Raw genomic sequence first — 24192 nt, forward strand, 5'->3', positions numbered from 1 at the left:
CCAAAACTAACACCTGCATCAAATTAGATCTGCTCATTAGTCTGCATCTAAAAAGGAGTGAGCACACCTTGGAGAGCTGTTGAACCACGTGGACTGACATGAATCATGGCTCCAACACGAGAGATGTCAGTTGAAACAAAGGAGAGGATTATTAAACTCTTAAAAGAGGGTAAATCATCACGCAATGTTGCAAAAGATGTTGGTCGTTCACAGTCATCTGTGTCTAAAATCTGGACCAAATACAAACAACATGGGAAGGTTGTTAAAGGCAAGCATACTGGTAGACCAAGGAAGACATCAAAGCGTCAAGACCGGAAACTTAAAGCAATTTGTCTCCAAAACAGGAAATGTACAACAAAACTGTCATGATCCAGGTTTGATCTGACAGTTTTAAATGCACAAGTGAACTTTTTTTCCTTTGGCTATGTGCCAAAGTGTGGTGTGATTGCCCCCTGTGGCCATTAGAATTATTACACGAGGTGTCGTTTATTCCAAAGTACCCCGGTGGTGGTGAGCGGTAGTGCACTTTAGTTCTTTGGTTTAATGTGCATGTAATTACAAATCAGGTGTGAGGCTCTATAAAAGAGTGTCAGGTGTGTTCAATCACTGTTGGTGATAGGTCTTCACTTACAAGCAAGCCTGGGTGAAGGATGGAGCGGAACAAGAGTCCTGGGCAGCCCAGCCAGAGGGGACGAGTGGCAGCTATGGAGTCTGCAAGGAGTGCTGCCATGGATTGGTGGAGTCCAACGATGGGGTCTGCAAGAAGGGCTGGCATGGCATGGTGGAGTCGCAGTTTATGGTGTCAGCAGGAAGTGCTTGCATGGCTTGGTGGAGTGGCGACTATGGTGAGAGTTGCACTCAGCATGCTGGACTTGGTTGCTGAAAGCTGGACTCAAGCATGCTGGACGTATTGACAGAAAAGTGGGACTCAAGCATGCTGGACTTTTTGGCAGAATCTGGACTCATCTTTGGGACTCTGTTTACTGGGCAGCTGCAGCTGGTGGTGGACTCTGCTCCAAGGCTGCACTATGGTGATGGATCCGGTTATGGTGATGGATCCTGTTGGAGGAGAAGATGCACGCAGGTGGTGGGCTCTGTTGCTGGGAGCGTAAACAACAGAGCAAAGCTAAGTGATGTTCCCCTGTTTTGTCACTTTTCCTTGTGTGTGTTTGGTGCAGTGGTGGGTTTAGTTTCCGCACCGACCAATTCCCTAGTGAGGGTTTAGGTGCAGGGCGAGTCAGGGTTTTAAGGTTCCTGTGCGTCGCCCGGTGCGGAACCGGCATAGGGAACGTTAGGAGTGCAGGGACACTGGCTCAGTGGAGTGCAGGAGGTCTCCACTTCCCCATTTCCCGATCGCAGGGCCCTCCATTGTTAATGTTACCCAAGTTCCCCTTATTATTTAAATTCTCCTTACTGGAGGCGGGGTTTCCAGACTTTTGTATATATACGTGTAATATCTAAATTCGCCAGTTGCAGGCGGTGTATCCAGCTGCACGTCTTATTATTTAAATTAGCCCCACTGGAGGCGGTGTATCCAGGGTCACGTGTGTCATATGGGTTCACCTTGCAGTACTCGCTGTGTCCAGCCACGCGTTGACCGTGACAAAAACAAATGAGGAACGAATAGGATTAAACTGGAGTCAATGTCTGTGACCGAATTGTAAGAAACCGCATAAGGGAAATGGGATTTACATAAAGAAACGCTAAACGAAAGCCATCATTAACACCTAAACAGAAAAAAACAAAGTTACTGTTAGGCGTCGGGTTCCTGCCACTGCACAGTAGGAATCCAGAGCCTTGCACCCAGCGGTCTCCCATTCTTCTTCAGCCGCAGTGGAGCCTGCTCAGCAGATTCATCGGTCCCGGTGCTCTGCCCAGGCCAACTCCGTGGCTTTGCTTGCCTTTAACAACCTTCCCATCTCTGGCACAGCTATGACAAAGCATGCTGCTCAGCAGCGAGATTCTCCAGGGACTAAGTCCTCATGTCAGGCCACTGAGCATGCCCGTGGAGTGATCTCCCATTGGAGATCGAGGGTCACGTGCTCAGGTCCTGCTCGTGTTCGGATTGGCCCATCCGAGAAGCCAGGAAGGTCCCGGACGCCCGTGGCTATAAAAGGTTCGCATGGCCGCTCGCCCATGCGCTAGGATAGACTGTATTTACAGACTATGTGGAGTGAGTGATGTATGCACGTATGAATGTCTCTGGTGAATGACTCATTAAGAAACCCCTACCCTTGGTACGCATGTGTTGTGTAGCCTAGCCTGCTAGCGCCCAGGCTTAGGCGTAGGTAGGGGTCATGTGCTCAGGTCCTGCTCGTGTTCGGATTGGCCCATCCGAGAAGCCAGGAAGGTCCCGGATGCTCGCGGCTATAAAAGGTTCGCATGGCCGCTCGCCCATGCGCTAGGATAGACTGTATTTACAGACTATGTGGAGTGAGTGATGTATGCACGTATGAATGTCTCTGGTGAATGACTCATTAAGAAACCCCTACCCTTGGTACGCATGTGTTGTGCAGCCTACCCTGCTAGCGCCCAGGCTTAGGCGTAGGTAGGTCTGAGGTTGAGTCAGGCATCAGGCCTCACCAGGAACTCGGCACGCCTCAGTGCACATGCTCCATGTGCTCCATAGCCAGCGTCTATAGCGGCACTTGCGGCAGCGATGCCGCGCGTTCAGTGGGCCTAGAAGGACTCTAACCCCGTGTCCTTGGGGGTACAGTTCTGTGGTGTACACTGTGCGCTCTTGTAGCCGAGCACTGTGAGCACAAACAGGCTCCGGCGTTTATGTTCAGCGGTAGTGCAGCTCTGTGAAGCAGCAGAGTCCGCCCCTGTACACACCGGGTGACGTTAACCCGCGTGTATTCTTATAGTATACCGCCATATAGTATCCGCCATTACTGAGCAGCAGGTTACCACCCCTGCACGGTGAACCCCGGGCTGCGAACGCACCTTATTACCATCTTTATTATTTGGTGCGTTCTGCCAGCCCTAAGGCTGTGTGCACACGGTGCGGATTCTGCTGCGTTTCCGCAGCGGATTTGCCCCTGCGGAAACGCAGCAGTTCCGCTGACAGAGTACAGTACAGAGAAACCCTATGGGGTTTCAAAAACGCTGTGTTCACGGTGCGGTTTTTTTCCACGCGGTTTTGCTGCGGTTTACAAACCGCAGCATGTCAATTGTTTGGACGTTTTCCGCAGCGGTTTCACACCTTTACTATAGTAGAGTTGTGAAACCGCAGGGCAAAACTGCAGGATAATCCGCAGATAAAGTGACCTGCGGTTTTACCTGCGGATCCGCGCGGAAAAAACTGCAGATGAATCTGCAGCGTGTGCACATAGCCTTACAGTTACAATGGTCTAAGAAAAAGCAATTGTGGACTGTGGATGACTGGATGAAAGTCATATTCAGTGATGAATCGCGAATTTGCATTGGGCAAGGTGATGATGCTGGAACTTTTGTTTGGTGCCGTTCCAATGAGCTTTATAAAGATGACTGCCTGAAGAGAACATGCAAATTTCCACAGTCATTGATGATATGGGGCTGCATGTCAGGTAAAGGCACAGGGGGATGGCCGTCATTACATCTTCAATAAATGCACAAGTTTATGTTGATACTTTGGACACTTTTCTTATTCCATCAGTTGAAAGGATGTTTGGGGATGATGAAATCATTTTTCAAGATGATAATGCATCCTGCCATAGAGCAAAAACTGTGAAAACATTCCTTGAACAAAGACACAAGGTCAATGTCATGGCCTGCAAATAGTCCGGATCTCAATCCAATTGAAAATCTTTGGTGGAAGATGAAGAAAATGGTCCATGACAAGGCTCCAACCTGCAAAGCTGATCTGGCAACAGCAATCAGAGAAAGTTGGAGCCAGATTGAAGAAGAGTACTGACACTCATTAAGTCCATGCCTCAGAGACTGCAAGCTGTTATAAAAGCCAGAGGTGGTGCAACAAAATACTAGTGATGTGTTGGAGTGTTTTTTTGTTTGTTTTTTCATGATTCCATAATTTTTTCCTCAGAATTGAGTGATTCCATAATTTGCCAGGGGTTGTACAAATGGATAATATCCTAAACACATGTCAAAATCCACAGTAGACTACCTCAAAAGGCGCAATCTAAAGGTTTTAACCCCTTAATGACTGGAGCTTTTTTCGGTTTTGCGTTTTCGTTTTTCCCTCCCCTTCTTTCCAGAGCAATAACTTTTTTTTTCTTCTGTCAATATGGCCATGTGAGGGCTTATATTTTGCGGAACGAGTTGTACTTTTCAACAATACCATTGGTTTTACCATGTCGTGTAGCAGAAAACGGGAAAAAAATAACAAGTGTGGTGAAATTGCAAAAAAGTGCAATCCCACACTTGTTTTTTGTTTGGCTTTTTTGCTATGTTCACTAAATGCTACAACTGACGTGCCATTATGATTCTCTAGGTCATTACGAGTTCATAGACACCAAACATGTCTAGGTTCTTTTTTATCTAAGTGGTGAAATTGCGCCATTTTCCGAGACCCATAGCATCTCCATTTTTCATGATCTCTGGTTAGGTGAGGGCTTATTTTTTGCGCACCGAGCTGACGTTTTTAATGATACCACTTTTGCGCAGATAGGTTCTTTTGATCGCCCGTTATTGCACTTTAATGCAATGTCGCGGTGACCAAAAAAGTAATTCTGGTGTTTTGATTTTTTTTCTCGCTACGCCGTTTAGCGATCGGGTTAATGCTTTTTTTATTAATAGATCGGGCGATTCTGAACCCGGCAATACCAAATATGTGTAGGTTTGATTTCTTTAATTGTTTTATTTTGATTGGGGCGAAAAGAGGATGATTTGAACTTTTTTTTTTATATATATCTATTTTTAAGCACGTTTTTTTTTTTTACTTTTAGCATGCTTCAATAGACTCCGTGGGAGGCTAGAAGCATCCACTACTTGATCGGCTCTGCTACATATAGGCGATAAACAGATCACCTCTATGTAGCTGAATTACAGCATTGCTATGAGCGCTGACTACAGGGTGGCGCTCATAGCAATCCGGCATCAACAATCATAGAGGTCTCCAGGAGACCTCTGGTTGTGATGGCAATGCAGCGCTGACCCCCGATCACATGACAGGGGTCAGCGATGCGCGTATTTCCGGCCCGGAAGCTGGAAGCGCTTGTTAAATGCTGCTGTCAGCGTTTGACAGCGGCATTTAACTAGTTAATAGGTGCGGGTGGATCGCGATTCCGCTCGCGACTATTGCGGGCACATGTCCGCTGTTGAAAACCGCTGACATGTCGCGTCTTTGAGGTGGGCTCACCGCCGTAGCCCACCTCAAAGTGGGGGATACTGCCAGCTGACGTACAATTCAGTCAGCTGGCAGTAAGGGGTTAAAATGGCCTTCATAGTGCCCTGGCTGGCTACAAATAGCGTTTACAATAAAAAGGGGTGCTACTAGGTACTATCCATGCAGGGTGCAAAAACTTTTGCATCTCCCCATTTTCCTTTTTTGTAATTTTAAAAATGTAAACTATGAAAATATGTATTTACGGTATATATACCGTATATATGTTTTGACTAAAATACAAAGGAAATGTGTCATCTTTAGCTTTAGCCCTTTTAGATATCAATTCATCTTCAACTTTCTTAACTGTTAACAATAACAGTAATTCATACCAGGAGTGCCCAAACTTCTATATGCCACTGTGTGTTGACCGAAAAATAAAAAAAAGTTAAGTCTCTTGAATGAAAAAAGGGAAATATGAAAGCGCAAAAATAAAAAATGGCAATTGTGCTAATATTACATTATTTGGTGTCATTTTGATACCGAGAAATCTTATTAAAATATTATAGTGTTTAAACAATATAATTTACCTACATTTATCTAAAAGACATTTCCACTTGAAATGATCTAATCTCCATATATTGAAATTTCCCAATCGAAAGTAAATGTATTGAAAGTTTTTGTTTTCTTTATTTTTATCCTTTATTTACCTGAAACAGTCATTCTTTTGTAGGAGTTTTCTTTTATGTTTTTATTTTCTTGCTGTATATTACATTCGTTTAGTCATAAATGGATTATTTATTTTTATATATATTACTCACTTATATAGCGCCATTAATTCCACAGCGCTTTACATACATCACTGTTGGAGTTCACAATCTAAATTCCCTGTCAGCATATCATCTGTAGCAAAAAGAATCCACACTTAGGCTGTGTGCACACGCTGCGGATTCCGCTGCGGATTAATCCGCACGGATTCTGCAAAAACCGCAGATAATCCGCAGGTCCAAAGACCTGCGGATTATCTGCGGTTTTGCCTGCGGTTTGGTCCTGCGGATTCACTATCTCCACAATGGTGGAGATAGGAACCCGCAGCGGTTTCCGCAGAAAGAATTGACATGCAATTCTTTCTGCGGATTCAAAACCGCAGCAAATCCGCGCGTTTTTTTCCGCAGCGTCGGCACAGCGTTTTTTGTTTTCCCATTCAAATGAATGGTACTGTACACCGCAGCTAAAACTGCTGCGTGTCCGCAGCGGCCAAAACCGCTGCGGAAACGCAGCGGAATCCGCAGCGTGTGCACACAGCCTTAGTGTATTTGAAGGCACAGTGGGTTTTTTTTTTTTTTTTTAATCCACAGCTTTTGCAGAGTTCTTCCTCTGTCTTTTGAGGATTCCAATTGCTATGTAAAGTGTGAGATCCTCAGCAAAAAAGTTGATCAAACCAATCTTTTCAAATCTTTTTTTCATTTTTTTCATTTTTTACAACTCAAATAAACAAAACACTCTCCCTCCCATCATACCCTAAAAGGGGCTTAATATTAGTCTCCGCGTGAGAAAACAGTGGTTTAAAACTTTTTAAAATAATTTATAAGCCAATGTAAATAATGAGACAGACATTTCTATCCAAACTTTGGGCCAAACTCTGACTTTAACAAGAAATCTTACAAAGAACGGAACATCAATAATTTATTGCCTTAGAAAACGTATGGGTTCATTCCTATATAGCTTGTACTAGGCACAATAGAGCTGAGCCGTTTGATGCCGACAGCTGAAAGATCAGTGATGTGAAACTGCAAATTCTGCTCTATTGATGCATATGGCAGAAGGTAATCCAGATAATTGTCTGCCATATGAATCATCAGATCAGCATTTGCAGTTTTGCATCATTGATCTTGTCAGCAGCAGGCAACAAACACAGCTCAGCCCTGCCCAGATAATCGAAGATGCACAGGCAGAACAGAATGAAGAGCTGAGCACAGCATAGCAGTGCTGTGTTGGAAGCATGTGCTGATTTATACATTCATCATCAATTAGCCAGCTTCCAACACAACTGAGTCTTCAAGATGGGCTAGTGAGGAGCACACAGGAGAGAGAGAGAGGGGTCTGTTGCACTGAGGAGAAGCAAGGTGCTGCTGGTAACTGTACTGTTAGAATAGGACCACCTATTCAGCTTTATAAAGCTGGAAGCACAGAGGGGCATATAGAGATGAAGAAGACACTAAGGCAGAAGAATCTTTTTATGTTGGGCTCCATCTATATATTAACAATAAGTACGGTATACATGTACTGTGCTTTGTGAAAAATAATGTGCATGAGGCCTTCAGCGGTCATTCCCACGATTATAAGTGCACAGTGACTGTACGGATGCACTCAATGCCTGCAGTCCATGTGGCCCCATGTGGAGCCCTACATAACGAATGTCCTGGAGATATTCTTCCCAGAAGTAATGCTCAGTAATACCGTATGTATTGGAAAATGCCCCCATTCTCTGAGACGTACCGCACCATAGTCGGGTTCTATAACAGTCTTTCAGTGCCACATCATGGCTCCAACTAAGATTGTAAGGAGCCTTAATGCGCTTCTGTGCATGAGCCTTATGACTTTTTTCTGTGCAATGTTGCTGTTTTCGTTATCGCTCACCTCAATCCACATCTTTGACCTACGTTACTTGGCAGCAAGCATGCGGTCACCTTGTGCTTTGTCCATCTTTTCTTGTGTCTGTGGGGTGTTTGCACGGATGTGGTGGTGTATTGTTGTGTAGCCAGTGTCATCTGCGCTTAGGACCTTTTTTTTTATATAATTTACTTTTTTGCATTTTTTCATTCTGCTCCATTTCTGCTTTTTTTTTATGCTTTTTTCGCTGGGAATGTAGTGGACTTTCAGTGCTAAACAACATTTTGATTAATATCGGCCACTTATGTTCCTTTATTTAGGAATCTGAGCACCTCGAGACGCAGATGAAACTGTTTGAAGATCTGGAGTTCCAGCAGCTGGAGAAGGAGAGCCGGCTAGAAGAAGAGCGAGAAACTACAAGCCAGCAACTATTAAAGAATAAAGGGGACTGCCAAAGGAGTATTGCTCACAGGAAAGTAAGTGCATGGCATGTGCGTATGTGGATTCAGTGCTCAGTACACCCCCTCTGAAAAGTACGATTTTAAGGCCACGTTCACACGTTGAGTATATCAGAGGAAAAGTCTAGTAGAAACACGTCACTACTTATGGGTTATCACCCACTCCTGGTTTTGGCTTCCAAATACTGATAGTGTGACTGTGGCCTAATCCATATCTCACTGAACACAAGAACAATTTCCAAAATGTTTTAAAGACCCAATGTCTGATGTGTATCACTCCATCTCAGGAGCGTCTTGCTGCGTTGGAGCATCAGGCCAATCAGATCCGCCTCCAGGCCGCCCAGGACGCTGAGCATCTTGGTCAGGAGAGAAGTGCTGCGTTACTGCAGCTACACAAGGTAACATGCACACACTTGTAATGCTATCCTAATAGAGAGAAGTAGCTTTATTAAAACCCAGATAACGCAGTCTATTGGCTAGAGATCATGGAAAAGAATAATTGGTATATATCTTAGTTGTTCTCTCCAGTTAATTGTGTTTCACTCTGCAATCTTCATTCTGTCCTTCATTTTCAGTCCCCCTGTAATATAGGCTGGTGAGCTCTGTGTACTCAGCGTGCTGAGGTTTTCATCAATTTCGTCTTTGCGTACGTTCCTCCTTTCTTTGCTCTCCTTGAGATACTTTCCACACTGTCCATGTTGTTGATATGTGTACAGCCCCTTCTGGGCTTCTGTCTCTGGCGGTGTTCACACAATGCATTTTTTGGCGTCATTTTCCAAACACAAGGTGTTTTTAGAATGTTTCTGGAAAATCAAGTCGAACAACACATCTCATGTCCCTGGTCTTACACTGAGAAAATGGTGGGGGAGAGCTGTCAGAACTGAGCAGGAGCTCTATGGTTTATTGCTGTTTTTGCATGTATTCATTTATGTCTGCAAACATATATGTCTTATTTATATGTTAGCTTTGTTTAGCAACATTACTTGCTTAGTACTGAATAGGCTAATTAATTACCTGAAACTGGGTGTTCACTCTGCAGTCCCCTCATGTATTCATTTATTTAAGCTTCCTAGTTTTGATAGATATACCTATGACTAAGGGCATGTAGTATCTGTCTGAAACGCGTAAGGTAGCCTTGCCTGTCATGGTGGCTGATTAATATGATTTGAAAACCTTCAGAATAAATGTGAGTTTTATCTTTTTTTCACTAATTTTGGTCCTGGAGACGCCCTCTTTTTTCCTTTGGATTTGTATTTAGAAAGATGCTTAACTTTACATTTAGGAATCACATGAAGAATAAAAATAGTGTGAAGATATACATAGCCTTTAACCCCTTCCCAACACCCACAGTCCATGTATGGTGCAAGTCAGTAGCAGGCTTACTGGGTGAGCTCGGCCCGTACCTGGCAGGTAGTGGCTGTGTATTACAGCCAGGACCTGCCTCTAACACGTGGATCGCAGCTTTACCTGTGATTGTTAACCCGTTAAATGCCGCTGTTGAACTCTGACATTAGCAGTAATAGCATGCAGGGTGTGTCATTCTATGTGCCCGTTGCATTGGTGCTCCAGTGACATGATGGCGGGTCACCGATGGGTTGCTATGATAGCCGGGGGTCTTTCATCGCAGTGCTTCCTTGAAAAACAGCCTGTGACCTTCAAAGGAGACTTTGAGATTTATTCTAAGCAGCAATACTGTGGTATTGTTTTATATAGTACATGTGATCAGACGATCACAGGTTCAAGTCCCCCGTACAGGCTAATGAATACAGTGAATAGTAATAAAAATAAAATTAAGAAAAAAAATTTAAAACATAAAAGTTAATTCTCCCACCCAAAAAATAAATAACTACATGTCGTGCCCACTGCCCAGAAAGTCCGGTCTACCAAAGCAGAAAAATAATTGACCTGACCTGAGAAATCAGCAAGGCTGGGACTGCAGAAGTGGCTGGTAACCTAAGCAACGAGCTATAAAATTAAAATCCCTCCATTTAAGAAAACAAAGGATTAATGATAAGGGGTAAATTGCACAGTTGCTTACTTATACAAGCACACTGCGTTTTACTCATTTCTGAACTTGAGAATTACCCTTTTAACACAGAAGAGAGACTTAATCGCATCCAATTGGCACCGGTGCCACAAGCTCAGGTCTGGGCTACGACATAACGATTGTGTGTTGCATCTAAGGATTGTTCCTGGGTCGTCTCGCAACCAATATCCTGCCACCACATAATCGTCACATAAGAATCAACACTGTTGGATTTTTGTAAGTCCCAGGCGGACAGTATCAGAGTCCTAGACCATTGGCCAATGTCTACCCTCAGGGATAGCCTATCCTTCCATCAGTGCCAGCCGGGCAAGGGCAGCAGCATGGACGTCCTTGGCTATGGATTGCACGAACCTTCCCTGAAATGTTCTGTGTACAGATTATTGCAGAAGACATTCACACATTTTGTTTATACACAGGAAAAAGAAAAGTTGGTTCAGTTAGATAGGAAATACCAAGCGTTATCGGGACGACGAGGTTTCTTAGCTGGATCATCAGCTCTTCGAGAGGTAAGTGGTATTATGCACGTGACTGTCCTCCAAGGGCAGATTGTCATGGTGAAGAAGTGCGTCATTGAGATCATTTCTCATTGGATGGGATTTGTGAGCAGGGACCCTTCTCAATAACATCCTGATTACAGTAGTGGGGGTCTCCCATCAACCCTGGCTCAGACACCCTCAGATAGAGGATCTTTGTGTGAAATGTTAGAGGAACACAAACCAAAAAAAGTGCTGGTGTCAGCTCATTCTAGCAGCTTGCCACAGGGCTCTGTGCCCCACAGATCAACACCATGCTTTATAGACTAGGTCACTGAGTTTTTAGCATCTAATCTGAGAGCGGCATGATGTAGAGACACAGACCCTGATCCCAGCGATGTGTCACTTACTGGGCTGTTTTCTGCGGTTCTCATACAATCAGCAGGAGATTATCACTAGAGGACTAGTAAACCTTCTGCTATGTAGTCCTCCATATTAGTTCTGTATAATCCAACCCCGACCACTGATTGGCCGCTTTCTGCCTATGCACAGTGTACACAGAAAGCTGCCAATCAGCAATGTGGGCAGAGTTATACAGCGCTCAGCATTCCAAGAGCTGCTAGATCTGCAGAAGTCTGTGATTCTATCAAAACTGCAGGAAAGCAGCTCAGTAAGTGACACATCGCTGGAATCCAGGGATCTGCCCCTACATCATGTTGCTCTCAGATAGGGTAGGGAAAACCTGGTGGCAGGTTCCCTATAACGTAATAAGTTCAGTCCTGGAGGGAATACAGCAGTTACACACTGAGATGAATGGGCGCACAGTGTCCACTGTCCGTTCAGCTGTGATTGCACATAAAGGAGGACCTTGCCATAAATGCCAAGTCTCCCACACTGCTGCTCACCATGCTCCCCCTCCGCTGTCATACACCCCCTGTACTTCACGTCACTATGATGCCGGATTCTCCGTATACTTGGTGACACATCAGACCTCGGGCCGTGCATCCTGCTGACTTGGAGCAATGCTCCCGATACCTTCCAATGATCCTTCCACTCCTGGCTTTGGCCCACAAACACTGATGTAAGATACTGACCCAATGAACGAGGCCTTACTTGTGTTTCCCTTGTGGCCGCCTGGCGTAGAGGACTGTGAAGCTTCTTGTATATAGTAGTGCCTTATTTTGTCCTCTGCTCTCTGTGCTCCTCTTTTATTGTTTTTTTTGTGTCCTCTTCCGGCTTTCTCCCTTCTCCTGCTTTACTTGCTTTTAGGAATACCTGTGTCTGGCTGATGCTCTCCGCTTGTGCCGCCATCCTCGTCCCTTCCCCTCTCTCACACCGCTCCTAGCTGATCCGGAGGTACACCATGACACCACTGCCATTATCATTACTGCAGCTGTACAATATCTGTGCTACACCTAATCCGCTCACTAATTGGCAATTACTGGTCGAAAATCAAGGTTTATATCAGTACAGCCATTGTATGCAAAATAGCTCCTGGCCAAAATCTCCATTCATTGCAAACAGTGAATGATGCACATTGAAGACCTTCATAAGTGATAAGAAGTTTGTTTTTATATATGAAAGATACATTTTAATTAGTCATGTACTATTATTTAGATTGAAAGCAGCGGCGTTAGAGCAATATGTAATGTGTGTAAATGAGACTTTCCAGTGATCACTGTTTGTCATTGTCATTTTTAGGTGTAAACGTCTGCCTGGATCCATTGTTCTTTTTATCTTTATAGGAGTTAGAGGTCTATTCTTTGTGGTGAACCCCTCCCCGCCCCCAAAAAGAAAATAACACATAGTTATACTATTATTTGGGGGGGTTTGTATGGCATTCATTGTAAAAATGACTTTGAAATATGTTTTTCCAGGACAATCATGTCAATGTTAAGCTTGTATAGTTTTTTGAATTATTATTATAATAACAACTATTGTATTGGTGAACAACAAATCATGAAACTAAAAGAAAATCGTTTTATGCCACCGTGTCCTGAGACCTGTAAAGTTTTTTCTATTTCCTGTTTATGTATGAGGAGTCACTTTTTGCCTCAAGTTTGTATTGGTACCATTTTTGGGTATACACAATGTTTTGATTCTTTTTTAATGCATTTTAGGTGGAGGTACAAAGATAAAAAAGGCAATTCTGGTGTTGTTTTTTTTGTTTGTTTTTTTGGAGGGCTATGGGTTAAATAATTTTGACAAATCTGACTTTCAGAATTGGCAATACCAATTTTTTTTTCTATTTTTTATTTTTTTTATTTTGGTTTTGACAGGAGTACTAAGATGGCAGCCATGTGGTGTGAATTGGGCTTCCATCTAGGGGCCAATGGGTGCCAGAAACAGCGGGCTGTGCCCTTTAAATGCCACTTTTTGAGCTTGAGAGCAGCATTTAAGGGGTTAGCAGTAGCAACCGGGGCTTGGCTACAATCGCTGCTGTTAGAGGTGGAGCCGGCAGCTGACCTAGGACGGACCAGTGCATACTTTGTTGGTAGGAGGTTAAAAGACAAGGTGCTGCCTGCTGCCACCAGAGGAGGGCGCTCAGGAGCTGGCCGAATACTGGATTCCTATGGCAGGCACAGTGTATGACAGTATGCGCTCTGGGCTCTCTGTAGCCGGGGCTAAGACTAGATAACATGTACATGTGCCGGTGTGCAGCATTGGTAGGTGACTCTGTATGTTCCCGCTATAACATGACGTCAGAATACATTCCTGGATCCCTGTACCTTGTAAGTGGTGACGTCCCGTTCTCCCCTCCCAGTGTTATATGCAGTGTACTCCTAGAAGCTGTCTTTGTTCTAGGCTTCTGAATGATGGCGTTTTCTCTGCCCGCGCTGTGGACATTGCTCCGTCGTGTGACGTTTGCTGTGTTTCTTCAGTACATCACTTTAGATCAGCTCCATGACTTACTTGAGAACATGACTCCAGCCCCCGCTGCCACCCATCCTGCTGACTGTGGAGCCAAGCCTGCCTCTCCTGTTCATCATCTCTGCTCTTCATCATCCTCCTCTTCTCCCTCCATGTCTCCGGAGGTTTGTTAACCCATTATAAGCTGTGTGTGATCTCACTGACTGTATCAGGGATACACTTGTTAGTCACTGGCTTCAGTCCAGACACAGATGCCGTGTCTGTGACACTCACCCCGTCACGTCGGTTTTCCTTTAGGCTTAATAATGGGTGTCTTCCCCACTAGCACATCACTAGTCACCCAGCTTTTCTTTACGGCTGCAATATGTCCTCCTGGTGTTGGCATACACAGCTGTGACCTCATATAGCTACTACAAATGTCATCACATATTATTGCAGAAAATCTCCAGCCACACCCAATATCCCAATAAGGCCGGCATCACACATGCAAGAAACTCAGACGAGTCTCGCATCTTAATACCCGGCACTGCCGCCAGCACTCGGGAGCAGAGTGTGTGGCTACAATACATGCAGCTGAAGCTGAACACTCCACTCCCGAGTGCCGGGTATTAAGATGGAAGTCTCTTCCGAGTTTCTCGCATATGTGATCCTGGCCTAAGCCTGAGATCTGTATCTGGTCATACACCATAGCCGTGTCCCTGGCCACGTGTGCCGTGTTCCCAGTAGCCGTGTCCCCAGCCACATGTGTGCCGTGTTCCCCATAGCCCTGTATCCAGCCACATGTGTGCGGTGTCCCCCAAAGCTCTGTCTCCAGCCATATGTGTGACGTGTTCCCAGTACTTGTGTCCCCAGCCACATGTGTGCGGTGTTTCCCATAGCCCTGTCCCCAGCCACATGTGTGCCGTGTTCCCCATAACCCTGTCCCCAGCCATGTGTGCCGTTTTCCCCGTAGCCCTGTCCCCAGCCATATGTGTTCCCCGACTATAAAGCCATATAGCGGCACACAGGGCCATTGCACACTATGTAAGAAAGGTGATTTTTCCTTAGTGGCTGACTATATAGGAGAGAGCAGTTTGCAGCTTTTCCTACACTGCTGGGTGAATAGAGTGCTATGGAGATTTCCCTTCACATAAGACTAACACATTGGCTACACATTAAACAGAGTTACATGCTGGAGGGAAAGAGTAAGGGATCTTTCACCAAGTTTCACAATGCAAATAACATATATGAATACATCTCTTGAACCAGATGATGCTGATGTACTTACTTAAAAAATCCATTTCACAGGTACTGTGTAATTATTTTTGAAACATTTTTCCTCCTGATTTTAAAATAAGCATTTTGATATCAGAAGGAAAAGTTCATTTTTTTAATTTCTTTTTTTTTTTTTTTTTTTTTTTTTAAAATGGGGGATTATGCAGCCATTCTGGTTTGGAGGTTTGAAATAAGTACACCAATATCCTTGGGTCCAAGCAGGCTGTATAATAATGTAAAATCTGTTGACTGATCCGCAGTAAAGTTTACATATTCCTTTCCTACCCCTGATGTATGGGATTTCCACATATGCTCCTATTCTTTTTTTCTTTCCGCTCGGTTTTCTCGTTGCGTTCTCATCACTTCCCGCCTGTCTCCTCATTTCTCCTTCACTCATTTCTCAGGTGGACGCTCTTTCTTGTGAGGTTCCCTCTGCAGCAGCTGCTTCTGACCTGGAAGAGCGGTACCAGACAGTCACCTGTGACCCTTCTAGCATTCCTCATCCTTCCCCTCCTCCCCTTCCTGCTAAATGTCACACTTCTCGTAAATTCCAGCAGGTAATCTCTGTCCTGGTGTTGGTGTTAGATGCTTGTTCCACCGCTCTCGGGGTCTCCACTCGTGAAGCGCCGCCCTGAGTGCTTTGCTCTAGACGTGCTCTGTTGTGGTGGTGTTGAGTTGCTCCTCTCTAACACATTGGCTGTAAAGTCTCCAAATGTACATTCTGGAACCATTGTAGGGCTTTATTCACATGCTGGTTGAGTCCTCAGCTTCTGAAGGTGTGCCGAGCCCATGGTATGACTTGTGTTGAGGTTTTGGCATGGTTTTCGTCATTTCTGTGCTGCATGCTGCACTTTTGTTTCTATCAAACCCAATGGTGCTGCTGACAAAGGCTGGATGGAGAGGTAGTGTGAGCATAGCCTGGACCATAGGCTGGGGATACACGGTGACAATGGCCACAACCCAGGTGAGAAGCCAAACATCTGCACATCACGGTGTGATATCAGTGAATGGTGTTGCATCGCGGCCCTTAATGGTGCCGTCCTGCAAAAGACCCAACTGGGTCTCCTTTTTTGTGACTTGCTTGTTCCTTCAAGGTGACAATGTGATCCCATTCACTTGTATTGTGCTGCGATGTAGCAGCGACACATGACGATCTTCGTTACACAGGTTGTGTAGCCCAAGTGGCTCTCTAGCCCTAGTTTAATACTTCAATTTCTGGTGCTCTTTAACAGTGTGAACAAAGGATAAAACATCTTTATTATGTTTTTTCTATTTCATTTTTTTGGTGTAATGTTAAAAAATCCTGGAAGCCACCAGCAAGCTAATGTTGATGGATCTGTTCTGTAGGATGGTTTATTATGTAGGGATTTAGTAGTACTGTCCAGGGACTTTCTCCTGATCGCTTCATTATATAGTTCAGTTGATCAAATTAATTGTGATATATCAATATCAGTGAAGAAAGCAGAGTCTACCCAGGAACAGATGAAGGCTGCCATTCCCATCAATCCATAGCTGATGACAGGCAAACACAATGGTGTGGTGTCTCGTTCCATTACAGTTCTGGTGTCCGAGCTCATGACCTGTTTGGACGTAGACGTTCTATGTGAAACGGTCGATGAGACATGATAATCTCTGTTAGGTTGGGATCACACATGCGAGGAATATGGCCAAGTCTCGCATGTTAATACCCAGCACTGCTGCCGGCACTCGGGAGCGGAGCGTGTGGCTCCATGTATTGCTATGCTGCCGCACGCTCCGATCTGAGTGCCGGGTATTAGCATGTGAGACTCGTCCGTATTCCTCGCATGTGTGATCCTGGCCTTACCTGCAAATCAGCTGCTTGTTGATGATTTCCAGGTATTTTATTTCTTTTAAATATATAGTCGATCATTTATGTTTGATTTTTACTCAAGAGCACACAAAGATGGCAGAAGTTACATTGGCCATCTATACAGCCACCATTGGTCAGAGATGGACCATCTCTTTGATTTGGCATGAGAGCATGGCTGTTTTCTCTCCAGTCATCTGTTTGTACAAATCACCTACACTTTCCTTCCTGCCCTCGCAGATGTCTCGTTCTCGGACAGAAATTGATGGTGGTGCTACCCTTCCTCGGATGAAGACTGTCTCTCCGTCGTCTTCTCAGTTCTCGATTGCCACCCTGGGCCGCAGTGTTTCTCCTAAGGTAAGTGGCTGCGATGGGGCTCTGCCTTGATCTCTGCTCCTCACCTGATGAGAAGCACATTGTGTGGCTAATAAACCAAGCTCTTCCTTTCTTAGAATACAATATTGACACAGAATGGCTCAGGCAGCCTTTCCCATGGATTGGCAATCACACTGCAGGACATCCAGAGCAAGAGGCAGCTAGCCCTTCAACAAAAAGGTGACAGACCCTGAGCCACATCGTATAGTAATACTAATCCACCTAAGTGCACCTACTACTCTCCCGTCACGCCCGCCGGTGTGTCTCTTTACTGCTGTGCATCTCGTCTTACCTTACACACTGACAATTCTCCACTGTGATTGACACATTAACCTTGTTACAACTCCTTGTTCCTGAATGAAATCTTAGGAGGACGCTGGTCCTCCAGTCTCTTCTGTGCACCCCTCTCGCTCATTCTGTCTCATCGTTTCAGATTCATGTTCCAATCTGTATGTCTTTTTAGCCGATGACTTGAACGTAGAGAAGCCTTTCCTGTCTGAAGTCACAGGTAGCCAAGACGTTTGTTGTGTGTCGTTACTGCCTGTGTAGCCTGTGACTTGTGTGCGTTGTGCAGACCTTGCACATGGTGTCACTTACAGTTTAGAGTTTCTTATTTTTTTGTTGTGTCCAGGTAGACGGTAGAGGTTTGGGTAGCAATGCCCGATTGTAGCTTTACCACTTGCATCTTTGAAGACTGTCCCCTGCTGATGCATTTAGGCTGACCATACGATCAGTGTACCCCCCCAGGATGTCTCCCGTGGTACCACTGTGATGGCCTCCTGGCCATACGGTGATAATGCTCCGTTCTGGTGATCCCACTGGTCATGTTTCCATTTCACAGTTCTCTTATCCATGCCTTGTTTGCCGTCAGGAGTCATTCAGATCATAGGGATGCTAAGAAATTAGGAAAGCAAACCTTGCACCTAACTAGCCCAGCTCTGAAGGCAGTGAAGTGTCTTGTCAAGTGGGAGAGCAAAGGGACTGGCGCGATTTGCTGTCCGTCATGATGGCCGTCGCTCTGCTCCGCCCTCTGAATGGCGCTTGCATCCTTTAGACAGATACATGTATAGTAATTGAGAAGAATGGTCTGTGGCCGCTTTTTCACTACCCACAATGCTCCAACGATAAGAATTTTGTTTACAATTTTCTGAAGAACAAAGCAGTTTGACAAAAACATGATTGCTAACATCATGGTAATAGAACTTTTATTACGGGATTGCTACAAGGGATATTCCCACCTTGTCCGATGGTAGCATATTTCTAGGGTATGCCATTACTTAGAGGGGTCGTGCTATTGGACAACCCCTTCTTAATTCCTACAGTGCTTCATATAAAATAAAAGCACACTCCCCTCCCGGACCAGCCATGTTGGCACTGTGTCTCCTGGTGCTCAGGTAACATTGTGTCATGGGAGTGCTGCAGCCTTCACACTTCCGTCAGATACATCTGTTCTGTCTGACAAAACAGAAAAGGCTGCAGCGCTCAATGTTATGTGTTCTGGGAGACATAGCGCCAACATCGTTATAATAGCATTGGCCCCGGATTGGGTGTATGTTGTTTCTTGTTATCTAGGGGCAGAATTGAAGAAGTGCATTGTCCAGGGATGGTCTAGAAATGTTACAAAGGGTGGATACAAATGAGCATATGTGCTCTCATCTGAGACAATCGGGCCGTTTATGCCAGTCACACTCTGATCAGACCACGGTAAGAGTGTGGCCACCGTGTGACCTGATTCTCTCGGATGAGGAGTAGATAGGGAAGAAAACGTCTGCATCTTCTCTATTGTCAGTCTGTGGAAATCGGTCTGCGCTCAATTGTCACCCGAGTGCAGTCTGATGTTTTCCACCGACTCATTGACTTGCATGGCCCATTGCGATCTGAATTTGGGTCAAACTCGTGCATGCTGTGATTTTTTTCCCATGACACACTGTGTCCGAGGAAAAAAAAAATCGGACAAACGCTTGGCCCTATAGACTAATATACGGTTATCTGCACGTGCCCTAATCCTAAGAATGGAGCTGGAGCCACGTTACAGTGAGAAATCCTGTGGAAGGGATGCAGGCCGCCCCCCATTCATTCTTAGGATTAGTCGGATCCAGTGATTATCCCGTGAGAGCATATCATGACCATATACCATGACTTACTGGGATGGTAGTTCCCCTTTATATGCAATTAATTGTCTCATATACAGCTGTGCTCCTTTGCTTTATAAGGGAAGATTTCTATTTCATCATTTGACAATTGATAGCGGACAGCTTCTGTTTTCAGAAGGTATGGTTGTATAGCAGAGACTTTTAGGAGGACACTTTTGGATTTCTTTTTTGCCATGACACCAAAACCTTACTGGATATCCTGTCTAGTAATTGTGTAAGTCACTGTCTACTGTTTGTAGTGAATATTTATGGCTGGCTCTCATCTTGCTCTTGGTCTTTTACATCAATCCTTTTTTTTGCAGGTCAGCAAGTGATAGATGATCAACGCAAACGTCTTGCGGAGCTGAAGCAGAAAGCTGTAGTAGAGGCTCAATCGCAATGGCAGTCTCTCCATGGGGCGGCATCTCAAGGCTACCTTCCAATCATGCACCACTCCATCCTGCACCATCAGAGACCTCTGCACTCTCGGGACGATGATCCTTCACATGGATATGACACATTGAGCCTGGAGAGTTCTGATAGTCTGGACACCAGCGTGTCCACCGGGAATTCGGCCTGCTCCCCGGACAACATGTCCAGGTGGGTTCTCTGCCTGCTGTATTCACTTAGTTCTTGTACTTGGACTATTCACTTCTTGTTCCTGGATTATTCATTTACTTCTTGTACTCTGCTTTTTCTCATACTCTTACTTGTTCCTTTAGTGCCAGTGGCCTAGACATGCTGAAGATTGAGGAAATGGAGAGGATGCTTCTAGAGGCCCATGCAGAGAGAGCGAGACTGGTGGAGTCCAGGGTGAGCCCGTCCACTACTTTCTAAGATGTGTCCTCCATAAACTCGTGTGACGAGGCATATAGCAATGGTGGCTCAGTCTGTATGTATATTATTTTTCACTGATGCTAACACTCATTATTGCAGGAGCGTGAAGTTGAGGCACGAAGGAGAGCACTGGAAGACGAGAGGAGGAGAAGAAAAGAATTGGAGAAACGTCTTCAGGATGAAACTTCTCATAGGCAAAGACTGATTGAGAAAGAGGTGAAAATGAGAGAGAAACATTTCTCACAGGTGAGAGCTTCAGCCTTTCTATTGTCCATACTGTAGCACTTATCTAGCGTGGATATAAAAAGTATACACACCCCTGTTACAATGCCAGGTTTTTGTCCTGTTAAAAAGAATCGTACCAAAAAGAATAATTTCATGACTTTTTCCACCTTTAATGTGACCCATAACCTGTACAAATCCATTGAGCAACAAACTGAAATCATTTTGTAGGAAAAAATAAAACTAACAAAACTAAAATGTGATTAAATAAGTGTGAACACCCTCTTATAATCGGGGATGTGGTTCTGTTCAGAATTAGCCAATCACATTAAAACAATCAAATAGTAGTCAGTGCACAGCCGCCATCATTTACATGCATTCTGGTTAACCTCATGTACAGTTTAGCTGTTCTAGTAGGATTTTCCTGAGATTCTCTTAGTTGCTTTTTACAGAAAAAGCCATGGTCCATAAACAGCTTACAACACAGCAAAGGGATCTTCCTGTTGAAAGGTACTAGGCAAGTAGGGACTTGTGAAAGTATTCATTCCCCTTGGCATTTATCATGTTTTGCTACCTCACAGCCTGAAATTTCGCTGTTTTTTATGGTTTGCATCCGTTCATGTAAACAACATGCCTACAACTCTGAACATTTGGTTTTCTTTTTATTGTGAAGCAAAAAACCAGCATGACAAAATAACTGAAAACTTCAGTGTGCATAACTATTCACCCCCCTAAGGCTAGTTTCACACTAGCGTTTAAACGACGCGCGCACGGCGCCGCTAAGCCACGCCCCCTGGCGGCTCCCTGCCCGCCCCTTCCTGTTATCGCCTCCTCCAAGCGCAGAGGGCTGCATGCGTTATGCGCACCCTATCTTTAGCATAGGGTGCGCAGGCCGTGCGCAACTATGAATATAGCGTGCGCTGCACATTTTTGAATGTGCGCCGTGCGCGCCAAAATGCAACATGCTGCGTTCGGCGCGCACGGCGCACCTCCAAAAATGCGCAGCGCACGCTATATTCATAGTTGCGCACGGCCTGCGCACCCTATGCTAAAGATAGGGTGCGCATAACGCATGCAGCCCTCTGCGCTCGGAGGAGGCGATAACAGGAAGGGGCGGGCAGGGAGCCGGCAGGGGGCGTGGCTTAGCGGCGCCGTGCGCGCGTCGTTTAAACGCTAGTGTGAAACTAGCCTAAAGTCAGTACTTTGTAGAGCCTCCTTTTGCGGCAATTACAGCTGAAAGTTGCTTTGGATAAGCCTCTATGAGCTTTCCACATCTTGCCACTGGGATTTTTGCCCATTTCTCAAGGAAAAACTGCTCCAGCTCCTTCAACTTAGATAGTTTCCTCTGGTGAACAGCAATCTTCAAGTATGACCACAGATTCGCAATGGACTAAGGTTTGGGCTTTGTCTAGGCCACTCCAAAATATTTACACGTTTCCCTTTAAACCACTCGAGTGTTGCTGTAGCAGTATGCTTTGGGTCATTGTCTTGTTGGACGGTGAACCTCTGTCCCAAACTCAAATATTTTACAGACTGTAACAGGTTTTGCTCAAGAATATCCCTGTATTTCTCACCATCCATCTTTCCACCATCTCGGGCCATTTACCCTGTCCTTGCTGCCAAAAATCATCCCCACAACATGATGCTGCCACCACCATGTTTCACATGGGGATGGTGTTCTTGGGTTGATGAGCTGTGTTGGTTTGGACCCAGATCTAGCATTTACCTTGGTGGCCAAAATGTTTAATTTTGGTCTCATCTGACCACAGCACATTTCTCCATACATTTGAGGACTCTCTCACATGTCTTTTGGCAAACTCAAAACGAGCCTTACAGTTTTTGTGTCTAAGCAAAGGCTTTTTTCTGCCCAGTCTTTATTAAAGTGCATCTCTAGGGAGTGTACAGCTTACTGTGGTTGTAAGGACAGATACTTCAGTCTCTGCTTGGGAACTCCCTCAGCACCTTCAGGGTTACCTTTGGTCTCTGTGCTGCCTCTCTGATTAATGCCCTCCTTGCCCAGGCTGAGAGTTTTGGTGGGCAACCCTCTCTTGACAGGTTTGTTGTGGTACAGTGTTCTTTCGATTTGATGATAATGAATTTGATCTTGCTCCGGGGGATCATCAGAAGTTTGTTTTATAACCCAACCCTGACTTGTACTTCACAAATACTTTATTCCTAACTTGTTTGGAGATCTCCTTGGTCTCTTCATCGTGGTGTTTGGTTTGTGGTGAATACTTTTGCAAGCCGCTGTACCTTCACTCCAACAAAAGAATTTACTTCACCAGAAGAAGATGAAAGTTTTGGAATAGCCAGACCTGAATCCAAGTGAAAATCTGTGGGCTGACCTGGAGAGGGCGCTGTACACAGGAGACGCACTCATTATCTGACAGATTTGTGTTATGAATGGGTCACCGAGGAGGAAAACTAAACAAGCTAAGTCACAGAAAACCAGAGAGGTTGGTAACTATGCAGATTGCAGACCCCTGATCCTAACCACACAACTAGCATCAGCCGTAGAGCGTTCCTACGTTGAATCTAGACCCCTAGTCACAGCCGGAGGACTAAATAGGCCTAAAGCAAGAAAAGGGGAAAGCTAACTGCCCTAGAGCAGACCCCAAAGGAATAGACAGCCCCCACACATGTATTGACGGTGAAACAAGATGAAAACAAAAACACAGGCAGGAAAATAGGCTGAGCAAATGATGGGGCCCAAACTAAGTAGAAAGGACAGGAAAGGAAAGACACTGTCTGCAATCTGCCCAAAAAACCCTACAAAAATAATGTCCAACACTTCTGATAAAATTAACCCTGAAGTCACTAGACTTCTCCCACTATATCAGCACTCTGAAATATTCTGAGACAGAGCAAAAAAGAGGCCAATCTAATAAGGGACAAAAAGCAAATTGGCAAATACAGATAAATAAGAGTGGAGATTCAGCACAGCCCCAGCCGGGGCTGGCTGACCACACAAAAAACTGAATAGACCAACAAAATCAAGTGTGAACATTAGCAGAAACACTTAGCTTGAGATGACTGGAACAGAGCTAAAAACCAAGACCTGAAAAGCCAGAAGGAATCACCAGCACCAGAATAGGGCGTCGGCTGTCTTAAATCCAGTCTGAGATTCCAGAGATCCAATCGTTATCCTCATCAGGTGGCAGATCTCTACTAATTAAATCAACCTCACTACCTCCTGTTACCACCAGAGGGAGCCCGGAAGGATAACTCACAACTGGTAGACCAGAAAATGAGTTCACAACAGTACCCCCCCCCCTTGAGGAGGGGTCACCGAACCCTCATCCACGCCACCAGGCCGATCAGGATGGGCCCGGTGAAAAGCACAAACCAATCTATTGGCATGAATATCAGAGGCAGAGACCCAAGAATTATCCTCCTGGCCATAACCCTTCCATTTCACCAAATACTGGAGTCTCCGTCTAACCAAACGAGAATCCAATATTTTCGCTACCTCATATTCCACATTGCCTTTAACCAATACAGGGTCAGGAGGTGCTGCCATAGGAACTACTGGCTCAACAAACCTCTTCAACAGTGATTTGTGAAATACGTTATGGATCTTGAACGTAACTGGAAGAGCCAATCGAAAAGAAACTCCAAAATCTTATAAGGTCCAATAAATCTTGGCTTAAATTTTGGAGATGCAACCTTCATAGGAATATTCTTAGACGACAACCAAACTATATCACCCACTTTAAACCGGGGACCAATGGTCCTATGCCGGTTGGAATATCGCTGGGCCTTTTCCTGAGAGAGTGACAACTTATCCACCACTTGGTCCCATATCTGCTGCATTCTCTC

At 45.0% G+C, this 24192-nt stretch overlaps 1 protein-coding gene across 15 annotated transcripts in view; it reads left to right on the forward strand.

Annotated features, from left to right (window-relative positions):
* The window catches only part of PHLDB1 (pleckstrin homology like domain family B member 1), a 291420-nt gene that overhangs the window by 216474 nt on the left and 50754 nt on the right, over nucleotides 1-24192 (forward strand). For 7 of the 15 annotated variants that reach the window (XM_073566505.1, XM_073566503.1, XM_073566496.1 and 4 more), the window contains 12 exons: nucleotides 8197-8352; nucleotides 8622-8732; nucleotides 10798-10887; nucleotides 12124-12210; nucleotides 13737-13889; nucleotides 15384-15536; nucleotides 17048-17164; nucleotides 17260-17362; nucleotides 17646-17690; nucleotides 19638-19914; nucleotides 20037-20127; nucleotides 20251-20397. In XM_073566505.1, the coding sequence (XP_073422606.1) occupies nucleotides 8197-8352; nucleotides 8622-8732; nucleotides 10798-10887; nucleotides 12124-12210; nucleotides 13737-13889; nucleotides 15384-15536; nucleotides 17048-17164; nucleotides 17260-17362; nucleotides 17646-17690; nucleotides 19638-19914; nucleotides 20037-20127; nucleotides 20251-20397 (1530 nt within the window). The remainder of the gene's footprint in view (nucleotides 1-8196; nucleotides 8353-8621; nucleotides 8733-10797; nucleotides 10888-12123; nucleotides 12211-13736; nucleotides 13890-15383; nucleotides 15537-17047; nucleotides 17165-17259; nucleotides 17363-17645; nucleotides 17691-19637; nucleotides 19915-20036; nucleotides 20128-20250; nucleotides 20398-24192) is intronic. The other 8 variants (XM_073566499.1, XM_073566502.1, XM_073566508.1 and 5 more) reach the window with 6 other exon arrangements.

The sequence above is a fragment of the Dendrobates tinctorius genome, unplaced genomic scaffold (genome assembly GCF_039654945.1).
Source record: "Dendrobates tinctorius isolate UK_male_01 unplaced genomic scaffold, ASM3965494v1 ptg000018l, whole genome shotgun sequence".
NCBI lineage: Eukaryota > Metazoa > Chordata > Amphibia > Anura > Dendrobatidae > Dendrobates > Dendrobates tinctorius.